Source organism: Scyliorhinus canicula, chromosome 1, assembly GCF_902713615.1.
Source record: "Scyliorhinus canicula chromosome 1, sScyCan1.1, whole genome shotgun sequence".
NCBI classification, from domain to species: Eukaryota; Metazoa; Chordata; class Chondrichthyes; order Carcharhiniformes; family Scyliorhinidae; genus Scyliorhinus; species Scyliorhinus canicula.
This window is the reverse complement of record NC_052146.1, coordinates 155,875,953-155,891,496: the sequence shown is the minus strand read 5'-3', so window position 1 is coordinate 155,891,496 and position 15,544 is coordinate 155,875,953. Positions and strand designations below refer to the sequence as shown.

The 15,544-nt window shown below is 46.8% G+C and overlaps 1 protein-coding gene across 4 annotated transcripts in view; it reads left to right on the top strand.

Annotated features, from left to right (window-relative positions):
- Positions 1-15,473, top strand: part of sh3d21 (SH3 domain containing 21) — a 145,249-nt gene extending 129,776 nt beyond the window's left edge. For 3 of the 4 annotated variants that reach the window (XM_038801555.1, XM_038801582.1, XM_038801571.1), the window contains 3 exons: positions 697-947; positions 12,922-12,985; positions 15,147-15,473. In XM_038801555.1, the coding sequence (XP_038657483.1) occupies positions 697-947; positions 12,922-12,985; positions 15,147-15,188 (357 nt within the window). In that variant the 3' untranslated portion in view covers positions 15,189-15,473. The remainder of the gene's footprint in view (positions 1-696; positions 948-12,921; positions 12,986-15,146) is intronic. The other variant, XM_038801562.1, reaches the window with a different exon arrangement.
- Positions 15,474-15,544: the final 71 nt, after the last annotated feature.

The window sequence follows — 15,544 nt, the reverse complement described above, 5'->3', positions numbered from 1 at the left end:
GAATTTATATGGCTGCAATTTGCACTCAAGCAAATCCTCTCCTATCCCCAGAGTTGCAGGAAGATAACAGGATTTTAAGCTGAGAGAGAACCTCACAGGGGTAGTCAGCACTTTGTGCATCTGGTGGTGGAGCCGCACTGGCCGAGGCCTTGACATTAGCTATCCGTATGATCTGCTTCTCACATGGCACAACATGGCACTGACGACAAATAGCCTCTGAGGCAATCGCAGCACCTTGCAGGGTAAAAAGAGGCCATTTGGCCCAATCTGCCTGTGCCAGCTCTTTCAAAGAACCATCTAATTAGTTCCAATACCCTGCTCTTTTTAAATTATTTATTGCATCTGTTTACAACAATGTTGCAGGCAGTGCATTTCAGATTGTGACAAATCATTCCATAAAAAATAATTCTCCTAATTTTCCCCCTGTTCTTTAGATGATTACCTTGAACCATGTCCTTCATGATCTTTCTGCCAACGGATACAGTTTTTCCCTTTTTATTGAACTAAATCTCTCCTAATGGTTTCTGCTCAAAGGAATACAATCCTAGTTTCTCTCAGGTCTCCAACTGAATGGAGCCCCTCATCCTGGCACCTCTCTAGTAAATACCCTTAGCTTTACATTTGTTTTCATTCTCTTTGTGGGTTCATGGGGCCTGCAGCAGATTTCATTCTCTCTTTTTCTTCAACCGTCTGCAGCAGGATGTCAAGTGGTCACCACACCCGACAATGCCGGCGAGGGTGACGGCTCCAACCAGCCAACTGTCTGAGCCACCCGCATATAAAATGCTCCATGCGACTGCTGTCAAACCAAGCCAAATACTGCCTAATACGTTGAACAAACTGCAGAGAGAGGTGGAGGGCGAGGACAAGGAAACATCATTGGAAGCGTTGAGAGCAGAAGTGCGAAGTCTGCACCTCAGTTTCGATCTGCTGAGGAATCTGCATATGTAAGTAACACTCTTTAGAAATTGAACCGAGTCTTTATTACATCTGGCAGCAGACAAGCCATCACCATTAAAATGGGAATAGGAGAGAGCAGCTTGGAGAGAGAAGTTTCCCAAACAGGGAATAGGAGAGAGCAGCTTCATCACACTGGGAATAGGAGAAAACAGCTTCATCATCAAACTAGGAATAGGAACGAGCAGCTTGATCACCAACTGGGAATAGGAGAGAGCAGCTTGATCACCAACTGGGAATAGGAGAGAGCAGCTTCATCAAACTGGGAATAGGAGAGAGCAGCTTCACCAAACTGGGAATAGGAGAGAGCAGATTCCTCATCAAAATGGGAATAGGAGAGAGCAGCTTCACCAAACTGGGAATAGGAGAGAGCAGCTTCACCAAACTGGGAATAGGAACGAGCAGCTTGATCACCAACTGGGAATAGAAGAGAGCAGCTTCATCAAACTGGGAATAGGAGAGAGCAGCTTCACCATCAAACTGGGAATAGGAGAGAGCAGCTTCACCATCAAACTGGGAATAGGAGAGAGCAGCTTCACCATCAAACTGGGAATAGGAGAGAGCAGCTTCACCAAACTGGGAATAGGAGAGAGTAGCTTCACCATCAAACTGGGAATAGGAGAGAGCAGCTTCACCAAACTGGGAATAGGAGAGAGCAGTTTCACCAAACTGGGAATAGGAGAGAGCAGCTTCACCAAACTGGGAATAGGAGAGAGCAGCTTCACCATCGAACAGGGAATAGAAGAGAGCAGCTTCATCAAACTGGGAATAGGAGAAAACAGCTTCATCATCAAACTAGGAATAGGAACGAGCAGCTTGATCACCAACTGGGAATAGGAGAGAGCAGCTTCATCAAACTGGGAATAGGAGAGAGCAGCTTCACCAAACTGGGAATAGGAGAGAGCAGCTTCCTCATCAAAATGGGAATAGGAGAGAGCAGCTTCACCATCAAACTGGGAATAGGAGAGAGCAGCTTCACCAAACTGGGAATAGGAGAGAGCAGCTTCCTCATCAAAATGGGAATAGGAGAGAGCAGCTTCACCATCAAACTGGGAATAGGAGAGAGCAGCTTCACCAAACTGGGAATAGGAAAGAGCAGCTTCACCAAACTGGGAATAGGAGAGAGCAGCTTCACCAAACTGGGAATAGGAGAGAGCAGCTTCATCAAACTGGGAATAGGAGAGAGAAGCTTCACCAAACTAGGAATAGGAGAGAGCAGCTTCACCAAACTGGGAATAGGAGAGAGCAGCTTCACCAAACTGGGAATAGGAGAGAGCAGCTTCACCATCAAACTGGGAATAGGAGAGAGCAGCTTCACCAAACTGGGAATAGGAGAGAGCAGCTTCACCATCGAACCGGGAATAGAAGAGAGCAGCTTCATCAAACTGGGAATAGGAGAAAACAGCTTCATCATCAAACTAGGAATAGGAACGAGCAGCTTGATCACCAACTGGGAATAGAAGAGAGCAGCTTGATCACCAACTGGGAATAGGAGAGAGCAGCTTCATCAAACTGGGAATAGGAGAGAGCAGCTTCACCAAACTGGGAATAGGAGAGAGCAGCTTCCTCATCAAAATGGGAATAGGAGAGAGCAGCTTCACCAAACTGGGAATAGGAGAGAGCAGCTTCCTCATCAAAATGGGAATAGGAGAGAGTGGCTTCACCAAACTGGGAATAGGAGAGAGCAGCTTCCTCATCAAACTGGGAATAGGAGAGAGCAGCTTCACCATCAAACTGGGAATAGGAGAGAGCAGTTTCACCGAACTGGGAATAGGAGAGAGCAGCTTCACCATCGAACTGGGAATAGAAGAGAGCAGCTTCATCGAACTGGGAATAGAAGAGAGCAGCTTCATCAAACTGGGAATAGGAGAGAGCAGCTTCACCAAACTGGGAATAGGAGAGAGCAGCTTCCTCATCAAAATGGGAATAGGAGTGAGCACCTTCACCATCAAACTGGGAATAGGAGAGAGCAGCTTCACCAAACTGGGAATAGGAGAGAGCAGCTTCACCATCAAACTGGGAATAGGAGAGAGCAGCTTCACCATCAAACTGGGAATAGGAGAGAGCAGCTTCACCAAACTGGGAATAGGAGAGAGCAGCTTCACCATCAAACTGGGAATAGGAGAGAGCAGCTTCACCAAACTGGGAATAGGAGAGAGCAGCTTCACCAAACTGGGAATAGGAGAGAGCAGCTTCACCAAACTGGGAATAGGAGAGAGCAGCTTCATCAAACTGGGAATAGGAGAGAGCAGCTTCACCATCGAACTGGGAATAGAAGGGAGCAGCTTCATCAAACTGGGAATAGGAGAAAACAGCTTCACCATCGAACTGGGAATAGGAGAGAGCAGCTTCACCAAACTGGGAATAGGAGAGAGCAGCTTCACCAAACTGGGAATAGGAGAGAGCAGCTTCACCATCGAACTGGGAATAGAAGGGAGCAGCTACATCAAACTGGGAATAGGAGAAAACAGCTTCATCATCAAACTAGGAATAGGAACGAGCAGCTTGATCACCAACTGGGAATAGAAGAGAGCAGCTTGATCAGCAACTGGGAATAGGAGAGAGCAGCTTCATCAAACTGGGAATAGGAGAGAGCAGCTTCATCAAACTGGGAATAGGAGAGAGCAGCTTCACCATCGAACTGGGAATAGGAGAGAGCAGCTTCACCAAACTGGGAATAGGAGAGAGCAGCTTCACCATCAAACTGGGAATAGGAGAGAGCAGCTTCACCAAACTGGGAATAGGAGAGAGCAGCTTCACCAAACAGGGAATAGGAGAGAGCAGCTTCACCATCAAACTGGGAATAGGAGAGAGCAGCTTCACCAAACTGGGAATAGGAGAGAGCAGCTTCACCAAACTGGGAATAGGAGAGAGCAGCTTCATCAAACTGGGAATAGGAGAGAGCAGCTTCACCATCGAACTGGGAATAGGAGAGAGCAGCTTCACCAAACTGGGAATAGGAGAGAGCAGCTTCACCATCGAACTGGGAATAGAAGAGAGCATCATCATCAAACTGGGAATAGGAGAGAGCAGCTTCATCAAACTGGGAATAGGAGAAAACAGCTTCATCATCAAACTAGGAATAGGAACGAGCAGCTTGATCACCAACTGGGAATAGGAGAGAGCAGCTTGATCACCAACTGGGAATAGGAGAGAGCAGCTTCATCAAACTGGGAATAGGAGAGAGCAGCTTCACCAAACTGGGAATAGGAGAGAGCAGCTTCCTCATCAAAATGGGAATAGGAGAGAGCAGCTTCACCAAACTGGGAATAGGAGAGAGCAGCTTCCTCATCAAAATGGGAATAGGAGAGAGCAGCTTCACCATCAAACTGGGAATAGGAGAGAGCAGTTTCACCGAACTGGGAATAGGAGAGAGCAGCTTCATCAAACTGGGAATAGGAGAGAGCAGCTTCACCATCGAACTGGGAATAGGAGAGAGCAGCTTCATCAAACTGGGAATAGGAGAGAGCAGCTTCACCATCGAACTGGGAATAGAAGAGAGCAGCTTCATCGAACTGGGAATAGAAGAGAGCAGCTTCATCAAACTGGGAATAGGAGAGAGCAGATTCACCATCGAACTGGGAATAGAAGAGAGCATCATCATCAAACTGGGAATAGGAGAGAGCAGCTTCACCATCGAACTGGGAATAGGAGAGAGCAGCTTCCTCATCAAAATGGGAATAGGAGCGAGCAGCTTCAGCATCAAACTGGGAATACCAGAGAGCATCATCATCACACTGGGAATAGGAGCGAGCAGCTTCAGCATCAAACTGGGAATAGGAGCAAGCAGCTTCAGCATCAAACTGGGAATAGGAGAGAGCAGCTTTATCAAACTGGGAATAGAAGCAAGCAGTTTCAGCATCAAACTGGGAATAGCAGAGAGCAGCTTCATAAACCTGCGAATAGCAGATTGGATCATTATCAAACTGGGAATAGGAGAGAGCAGCTTCATCATCAAGCTGGAAATGGGAGCGAGCAGCTTCATCAAACTGGGAATAATAGGGAGCAGTTTCATCAAATTGGGAATAGGAGGGAGCTGCATCATCAAACTGGGAATAGGAGAGATCAGCTTCATCACACTGGGAACAGGAGCGAGCAGCTTCATCATCAAACTGGGAATAGGAGCGAGCAGCTTCATCATCATATTGGGAATAGAAGAGAGCAGTTTCATCATCAAACTGGGAATGGGGAGCAGCTTCATCAAATTGGGAATAGGAGCGAGCAGCTTCATCATCATATTGGGAATAGAAGAGAGCAGTTTCATCATCAAACTGGGAATGGGGAGCAGCTTCACCATCGAACTGGGAATAGGAGAGAGCAGCTTCACCAAACTGGGAATAGGAGAGAGCAGCTTCACCAAACTGGGAATAGGAGAGAGCAGCTTCATCAAACTGGGAATAGGAGAGAGCAGCTTCACCAAACTGGGAATAGGAGAGAGCAGCTTCACCATCAAACTGGGAATAGGAGAGAGCAGCTTCACCAAACTGGGAATAGGAGAGTGCAGCTTCACCAAACAGGGAATAGGAGAGAGCAGCTTCACCATCAAACTGGGAATAGGAGAGAGCAGCTTCACCAAACTGGGAATAGGAGAGAGCAGCTTCACCAAACTGGGAATAGGAGAGAGCAGCTTCATCAAACTGGGAATAGGAGAGAGCAGCTTTACCATCGAACTGGGAATAGGAGAGAGCAGCTTCACCAAACTGGGAATAGGAGAGAGCAGCTTCACCATCGAACTGGGAATAGAAGAGAGCATCATCATCAAACTGGGAATAGGAGAGAGCAGCTTCATCAAACTGGGAATAGGAGAAAACAGCTTCATCATCAAACTAGGAATAGGAACGAGCAGCTTGATCACCAACTGGGAATAGGAGAGAGCAGCTTGATCACCAACTGGGAATAGGAGAGAGCAGCTTCATCAAACTGGGAATAGGAGAGAGCAGCTTCACCAAACTGGGAATAGGAGAGAGCAGCTTCCTCATCAAAATGGGAATAGGAGAGAGCAGCTTAACCAAACTGGGAATAGGAGAGAGCAGCTTCCTCATCAAAATGGGAATAGGAGAGAGCAGCTTCACCATCAAACTGGGAATAGGAGAGAGCAGTTTCACCGAACTGGGAATAGGAGAGAGCAGCTTCATCAAACTGGGAATAGGAGAGAGCAGCTTCACCATCGAACTGGGAATAGGAGAGAGCAGCTTCATCAAACTGGGAATAGGAGAGAGCAGCTTCACCATCGAACTGGGAATAGAAGAGAGCAGCTTCATCGAACTGGGAATAGAAGAGAGCAGCTTCATCAAACTGGGAATAGGAGAGAGCAGATTCACCATCGAACTGGGAATAGGAGAGAGTAGCTTCCTCATCAAAATGGGAATAGGAGCGAGCAGCTTCAGCATCAAACTGGGAATAGGAGCGAGCAGCTTCAGCATCAAACTGGGAATAGGAGAGAGCAGCTTTATCAAACTGGGAATAGAAGCAAGCAGTTTCAGCATCAAACTGGGAATAGCAGAGAGCAGCTTCATAAACCTGCGAATAGCAGATTGGATCATTATCAAACTGGGAATAGGAGAGAGCAGCTTCATCATCAAGCTGGAAATGGGAGCGAGCAGCTTCATCAAACTGGGAATAATAGGGAGCAGTTTCATCAAATTGGGAATAGGAGGGAGCTGCATCATCAAACTGGGAATAGGAGAGATCAGCTTCATCACACTGGGAACAGGAGCGAGCAGCTTCATCATCAAACTGGGAATAGGAGCGAGCAGCTTCATCATCATATTGGGAATAGAAGAGAGCAGTTTCATCATCAAACTGGGAATGGGGAGCAGCTTCATCAAATTGGGAATAGGAGCGAGCAGCTTCATCATCATATTGGGAATAGAAGAGAGCAGTTTCATCATCAAACTGGGAATGGGGAGCAGCTTCACCATCGAACTGGGAATAGGAGAGAGCAGCTTCACCAAACTGGGAATAGGAGAGAGCAGCTTCACCAAACTGGGAATAGGAGAGAGCAGCTTCATCAAACTGGGAATAGGAGAGAGCAGCTTCACCAAACTGGGAATAGGAGAGAGCAGCTTCACCATCAAACTGGGAATAGGAGAGAGCAGCTTCACCAAACTGGGAATAGGAGAGAGCAGCTTCACCAAACAGGGAATAGGAGAGAGCAGCTTCACCATCAAACTGGGAATAGGAGAGAGCAGCTTCACCAAACTGGGAATAGGAGAGAGCAGCTTCACCAAACTGGGAATAGGAGAGAGCAGCTTCATCAAACTGGGAATAGGAGAGAGCAGCTTCACCATCGAACTGGGAATAGGAGAGAGCAGCTTCACCAAACTGGGAATAGGAGAGAGCAGGTTCACCATCGAACTGGGAATAGAAGAGAGCATCATCATCAAACTGGGAATAGGAGAGAGCAGCTTCATCAAACTGGGAATAGGAGAAAACAGCTTCATCATCAAACTAGGAATAGGAACGAGCAGCTTGATCACCAACTGGGAATAGGAGAGAGCAGCTTGATCACCAACTGGGAATAGGAGAGAGCAGCTTCATCAAACTGGGAATAGGAGAGAGCAGCTTCACCAAACTGGGAATAGGAGAGAGCAGATTCCTCATCAAAATGGGAATAGGAGAGAGCAGCTTCCTCATCAAAATGGGAATAGGAGAGAGCAGCTTCACCAAACTGGGAATAGGAGAGAGCAGCTTCCTCATCAAAATGGGAATAGGAGAGAGCAGCTTCACCATCAAACTGGGAATAGGAGAGAGCAGCTTCACCATCGAACTGGGAATAGAAGAGAGCATCATCATCAAACTGGGAATAGGAGAGAGCAGCTTCATCAAACTGGGAATAGGAGAAAACAGCTTCATCATCAAACTAGGAATAGGAACGAGCAGCTTGATCACCAACTGGGAATAGGAGAGAGCAGCTTGATCACCAACTGGGAATTGGAGAGAGCAGCTTCATCAAACTGGGAATAGGAGAGAGCAGCTTCACCAAACTGGGAATAGGAGAGAGCAGCTTCCTCATCAAAATGGGAATAGGAGAGAGCAGCTTCACCAAACTGGGAATAGGAGAGAGCAGCTTCCTCATCAAAATGGGAATAGGAGAGAGCAGCTTCACCATCAAACTGGGAATAGGAGAGAGCAGTTTCACCGAACTGGGAATAGGAGAGAGCAGCTTCATCAAACTGGGAATAGGAGAGAGCAGCTTCACCATCGAACTGGGAATAGGAGAGAGCAGCTTCATCAAACTGGGAATTGGAGAGAGCAGCTTCATCGAACTGGGAATAGAAGAGAGCAGCTTCATCAAACTGGGAATAGGAGAGAGCAGATTCACCATCGAACTGGGAATAGAAGAGAGCATCATCATCAAACTGGGAATAGGAGAGAGCAGCTTCACCATCGAACTAGGAATAGGAGAGAGCAGCTTGCTCATCAAAATGGGAATAGGAGCGAGCAGCTTCAGCATCAAACTGGGAATACCAGAGAGCATCATCATCACACTGGGAATAGGAGCGAGCAGCTTCAGCATCAAACTGGGAATAGGAGCGAGCAGCTTCAGCATCAAACTGGGAATAGGAGAGAGCAGCTTTATCAAACTGGGAATAGAAGCAAGCAGTTTCAGCATCAAACTGGGAATAGCAGAGAGCAGCTTCATAAACCTGCGAATAGCAGATTGGATCATTATCAAACTGGGAATAGGAGAGAGCAGCTTCATCATCAAGCTGGAAATGGGAGCGAGCAGCTTCATCAAACTGGGAATAATAGGGAGCAGTTTCATCAAATTGGGAATAGGAGGGAGCTGCATCATCAAACTGGGAATAGGAGAGATCAGCTTCATCACACTGGGAAGAGGAGCGAGCAGCTTCATCATCAAACTGGGAATAGGAGCGAGCAGCTTCATCATCATATTGGGAATAGAAGAGAGCAGTTTCATCATCAAACTGGGAATGGGGAGCAGCTTCATCAAATTGGGAATAGGAGCGAGCAGCTTCATCATCATATTGGGAATAGAAGAGAGCAGTTTCATCATCAAACTGGGAATGGGGAGCAGCTTCACCATCGAACTGGGAATAGAAGAGAGCAGCTTCATCAAACTGGGAATAGGAGAAAACAGCTTCATCATTCAACTAGGAATAGGAACGAGCAGCTTGATCACCAACTGGGAATAGGAGAGAGCAGCTTGATCACCAACTGGGAATAGGATAGAGCAGCTTCACCATCAAACTGGGAATAGGAGAGAGCAGTTTCACCAAACTGGGAATAGGAGAGAGCAGCTTCACCAAACTGGGAATAGGAGAGAGCAGCTTCACCATCGAACTGGGAATAGGAGAGAGCAGCTTCACCAAACTGGGAATAGGAGAGAGCAGCTTCACCATCGAACTGGGAATAGAAGAGAGCAGCTTCATCAAACTGGGAATAGGAGAGAGCAGCTTCACCATCGAACTGGGAATAGAAGATAGCAGCTTCATCAAACTGGGAATAGGAGAAAACAGCTTCATCATCAAACTAGGAATAGGAACGAGCAGCTTGATCACCAACTGGGAATAGGAGAGAGCAGCTTCACCATCAAACTGGGAATAGGAGAGAGCAGTTTCACCAAACTGGGAATAGGAGAGAGCAGCTTCACCAAACTGGGAATAGGAGAGAGCAGCTTCACCATTGAACTGGGAATAGGAGAGAGCAGCTTCATCAAACTGGGAATAGGAGAGAGCAGCTTCACCATCGAACTGGGAATAGGAGAGAGCAGCTTCATCAAACTGGGAATAGGAGAGAGCAGCTTCACCATCGAACTGGGAATAGAAGAGAGCAGCTTCATCAAACTGGGAATAGGAGAGAGCAGCTTCACCATCGAACTGGGAATAGAAGAGAGAAGCTTCATCAAACTGGGAATAGGAGAGAGCAGCTTCACCATCGAGCTGGGAATAGAAGAGAGCAGCTTCATCAAACTGGGAATAGGAGAGAGCAGCTTCACCATCGAACTGGGAATAGAAGAGAGCATCATCATCAAACTGGGAATAGGAGAGAGCAGCTTCACCATCGAACTGGGAATAGGAGAGAGCAGCTTCCTCATCAAAATGGGAATAGGAGCGAGCAGCTTCAGCATCAAACTGGGAATACCAGAGAGCATCATCATCACACTGGGAATAAGAGCGAGCAGCTTCAGCATCAAACTGGGAATAGGAGCGAGCAGCTTCAGCATCAAACTGGGAATAGGAGAGAGCAGCTTTATCAAACTGGGAATAGGAGCAAGCAGCTTCAGCATCAAACTGGGAATAGCAGAGAGCAGCTTCATAAACCTGCGAATAGCAGATTGGATCATTATCAAACTGGGAATAGGAGAGAGCAGCTTCATCATCAAGCTGGGAATGGGAGCGAGCAGCTTCATCAAACTGGGAATAATAGGGAGCAGTTTCATCAAATTGGGAATAGGAGGGAGCTGCATCATCAAACTGGGAATAGGAGAGATCAGCTTCATCACACTGGGAACAGGAGCGAGCAGCTTCATCATCAAACTGGGAATAGGAGCGAGCAGCTTCAGCATTGAACTGGGAATAGGAGAGAGCAGCTTCATCAAACTGGGAATAGGAGCAGAGCAGCTTCAGCATCAAACTGGGAATAGCAGAGAGCAGCTTCATAAACCTGCGAATAGCAGATTGGATCATTATCAAACTGGGAATAGGAGAGAGCAGCTTCATCATCAAGCTGGGAATGGGAGCGAGCAGCTTCATAAAACTGGGAATAATAGGGAGCAGTTTCATCAAATTGGGAATAGGAGGGAGCTGCATCATCAAACTGGGAATAGGAGAGATCAACTTCATCACACTGGGAACAGGAGCGAGCAGCTTCATCATCAAACTGGGAATAGGAGCGAGCAGCTTCATCATCATATTGGGAATAGAAGAGAGCAGTTTCATCATCAAACTGGGAATGGGGAGCAGCTTCATCAAATTGGGAATAGCGAAAGCAGCTTCATCAAACTGGGAATAGCAGATTGGATCATTATCAAACTGGGAAAGGAGAGAGCAGCTTCATCATCAAACTGGGAATAAGAGCGAGCAGCTTATATCAAACTGGGAATTGGGGTGAGCAGCTCCATCATCAAACTGGGAAAGGAGAGAGCAGCTTCATCATCAAACTGGGAATAAGAGCGAGCAGCTTATATCAAACTGGGAATAGGAGCGAGCAGCTTTATCATCAAACTGGGAATAGGAGCGAACAGCTTCATCAAACTGGGAATAGGAAAGAGCAGCTCCATCATCAAACTGGAAATAGGAGAGTGCAGCTTCATCATCAAACGGGGAAGAAGAGAACAGCTTTATCAAACAGGAAATAGGAGAGAGCAGCATCACCAAACAGGGAATAGGAGCGAGCAGCTTATATCAAACTGGGGATTGGAGTGAGCAGCTCCATCATCAAACTGGGAATAGGAGAGAGCAGCTTCATCAAACTGGGAATAGGCGAGAGCAGCTTCATCAAACTGGGAATCGGAGAGAGCAGCTTCATCAAACTGGGAATAGGAGAGAGCATCATCATCATCAAACTAGGAATAGAAAAGAGCAGCTTCATCAAACCAGGAATAGCAGAGAGCAGCTTCATCAACCTGGGAATAGGAGAGATCAGCTTCATCAAACTGGGAATCGGAGAGAGCAGCTTCATCAACCTGGGAATAGGAGAGATCAGCTTCATCAAACTGGAAATCGGAGAGAGCAACTTCATCAACCTGGGAATAGGGGAGATCAGCTTCATCACACTGGGGATCGGAGAGAGCAACTTCATCACACTGGGGATCGGAGAGAGCAGCTTCATCAACCTGGGAATAGGAGAGATCAGCTTCATCACACTGGGAATCGGAGCAAGCAGCTTCGTGAAACTGGGATAATAGAGAGCAGCTTCATTAAACTGGGAATTAAAGAGAGCAGCTTCATCAAACTGGGAATAGGAGAGAGCGAAGGCAGCACGGTGGCGCAGTGGGTTAGCCCTGCTGCCTCACGGCGTCGAGGTCCCAGGTTTGATCCCGGCTCTGGGTCACTGTCCGTGTGGAGTCTGCACATTCTCCCCGTGTTTGCGTGGGTTTCACCCCCACAACCCAAAGATGTGCAGGATAGGTAGATTGGCCACGTTAAATTGCCCCTTAATTGGAAAAAATGAATTGGTTACTCTAAATTTATTGTGGAAAATGAGAGAGCGGCTTAATCAAGATATGAATAGTGGGACTAGGAGGGAGCAGCTTCATCACACTGGGAAGAGGAGCGAGCAGCTTCATCATCAAACTGGGAAGAGGGGAGAGCAGCTTCATCATCAAACTGGGAATAGGAGAGAGCAGCTCCATCATTAAACTGGGAAGAGGGGAGAGCAGCTTCATCATTAAACTGGGAAGAAGGGAGAGCAGCTTCATCATCAAACTGGGAAGAGGGGAGAGTTGCTTCAACAAACTGGGAACTGCAGTTTCAGGAAATGGGGGCAAATTGCTTACAATATGGAGAGGAGAGGTAGTCCTAATGAGACTCAATGACTGATCGAGCTGCCCAGCATGGAACTGACCAACACTCTTGGGTTCAATCCCTGCGGGGTCCTGTCTCACCTGAGTCACAAGCTGCTACTGGCCTCATTCTTCAGCGAGGAATGTTTTCCGGTGTTGCTGTTCTCAATTGCTGCACGTAAGTAAGTATGAGCAAGGTCAGGGTTAGGCTCAGCTCTTGTGCCACCCAGGATCAATTAGTTACTGTGGAAAGTTCTGCGTGTGGGAAGGAGGAGGGCCTGGGGAGGCAGTGTGTGGTAGTACTGGATGGCTCTCCATTCGCTCTGGCATTGTGACCAGAATTAGAACACTTTTTGGTGCGGGAATGGACTGAAAGGAACCAATCTGTGATTGGTTGAATTTCCCGTTTATCTCTGCCCCTTTGTACCTGCGTGACGTTGGACACACTTACCAAGACTTCAGGTAATCAAATAGTTTTCTCATTCACTTTGCAGGAGAGATGTAACCGATTTGAAGGAAGAGATTGCACACGAACGGAATAAACGCAATGCATTGCAGGTAAACCGTCTGCAAGAGTTATTTGAATTATTATAATAATGTGATACGGTAGGCACAGTGGAGAGAAACTATTCTAATGAAGAAGGCCAGGAAATAAGGGTACAGCCCTGAAATTAGAGCTAGTTTGTTCGGGAGTATTGTTCAGGAGCTTGTCTTCATGCTAAAAATAATAGAAGTCTGGAACACACTCCACTAAAAAACTCTGGGGGATCAACTGAAAGTTTCAAAACTGAGCTTGATCAATGTTTGTCGGGTAAGGATATTTGGAGTCATGGAACCAAGGTGGGAGGGCGGGGTGGCTGGAGTCATGCAACTGACCAGCCACGATCCCATTGAATGGCGGATCAAGATGGCCATTGAGCCTGCTCTGCCATTCAATAAGATTATGACTGATCTTACTGTGTCTAACTCAACCTTCACTGACCCAGCCTCCATTGCTCTCTGGGCAGAGGCTTCAACAGACTAACAGTCTTCTGAAAGAAGAAAATCATCCTCATCTCCACCTTAAATGGGAGACCTATTATTTTGAAACGGTGTTCTGTAGTTGTAGATTCCCCAAGATGCGAAACATCTTCTCAATATTTACCCTCCCAAGGTCCTTCAGAATCTTATATGTTTGGATAATATCACCTCTCATTCTTCTAAACACCAATGAATATAGGCCCACCCTTAGGATCCCTGCAGTGCAGAAGGAGGCCATTCGGCTCATCGAGTCTGCACCGACCCTCAAAAAGAGCTCTCTACCTAGGCCCGCTCCTCCCCCCATCCATGTGACCCCATGGGCATTGATAATGGCCAATCCACCTAACCTGCACATCTTTGGATAACATGGCCAAGCCATCTAACCTGCACATCTTTGGACTGTGAGAGGAAACCCACGCACACACAGGGAGAACTTGCAGACTCCACACAAGTAGTAATTCAAGGCCGGAATTGAACCTGGAAGTAGCAGCACTAATCACTGTGATACTGTGCTGCCCCAACCTTTCCTCATAAGATAACCCCTTCATCCTGGCAACAACCTAGTGAACCTTCTCTGAATTGCCTCAGGGGCTGGTTTAGCACAGAGCTAAATCGCTGGCTTTTAAAGCAGACCAAGACAGGCCAGCAGCTCGGGTTCAATTCCCGTACCAGTCTCCCCGAATAGGTGCTGGAATGTGGCGACTAGGGGATTTTCACAGTAACTTCATTTGAAGCCTACTTGTGACAATAAGCGATTTTCATTTCTTTTTTTTTCATTTTAAAGCAAATATTTATTTTCTTTCATAAGGAGACAAAAATTGTGCAATGTACCCGAGGTGTGGTCTCACCAATGACCTGTACAGCTGCAACAAGAGTTCCCAGCTTTTGTGTTCCTTCACCCTTGTAATAAAGGCCTACATTCCGTTTGCCTTCCTAATTACTTCCTGTACCTGCATCTTAGCATCTTGTAATTCATGTACAAGGACACCCAGATCCCTCTATACCACAGCATTCCACAGTCCATCTCTATTGAATTAAGATTCTGCCAAATGGCCTATCCCTCTTCATATGTTCACCTCAGACATCACTATCAAGTCATAAAATAATTTGCCATCATTTATTATTTTGTGAACGGCATATGACTCCTGTCGTGGCCGAGCAAACTTTGTTGTACCAAACTGGGCGGGTAGGGATGGGCAAGAAGTACCAACTTTGTCATCAATGCCCACATCCTGAGAATAGATCTAAAAAAAACATTTCTCACCTTTCCGACATCGCACTATCACAACCGAGCCAAAATTGAACATTTCAAAAGTTCGGCTGACGCTCCTCTGAATTTACTGGGATTGTGATTTCAAACGGATTAATGCTCCATCAGCTTCCAGTGGTTCTTGCAGTGATATTGTAGAGCCTGCTAGTGGCACTGCTGAACAGTGTCTGCTGCAGGCAGGAGAAAGCCAGCAGCAGTCTATCTGTGGGAGTATCCGCAAGGTTCCTGGGAGAGGAGGAGCTCATTGAAAATTGGACAGAGGAGAGGAGGGAAGAAGGAGTCCCTTGCTGAGGGATTTTGCCAGGCACTTTGGGGCGCATAGCCTGTTTCCACCCTGTGAGTAACAGTACACCAAGGATCAAAAAATCCCAACAAAATGGGAAGTATTTTTTAATACATTTTGACCATTTAAAAACTTCTCTGTTGCAGGTGGAGGTCGAAAAACTGAAAAATGTTACAGCGAACCTATGAAAGTACTAAGCTCGAACGTTCTCCCCTACCCATTGATTCCCTGCCCCACTCACGCGTCCCACTCTCTGCGAAGACGAGATTCAAACAGACATTGTCCTGATCTCAGATCGGTTTGGAGTTTTACAAATTTAACGCTGATTTCTGACACTGTGGGATTGATATGAGGGTTGAGTCGTGCATGTTGACGGTGGAGGTCCACGAATTCTCGGTGATCCTGTGACAGAGGCCGAGACACAAAGTCAGCCAGACAGGCATCATCTGTTTTGAATAAACAACTTGAATACATTTTGAATTTAATTTAGCGCTTCTCATGACATCAGGGCATTATTAACAAGGGCTTTTCAGCCAATGAGAGC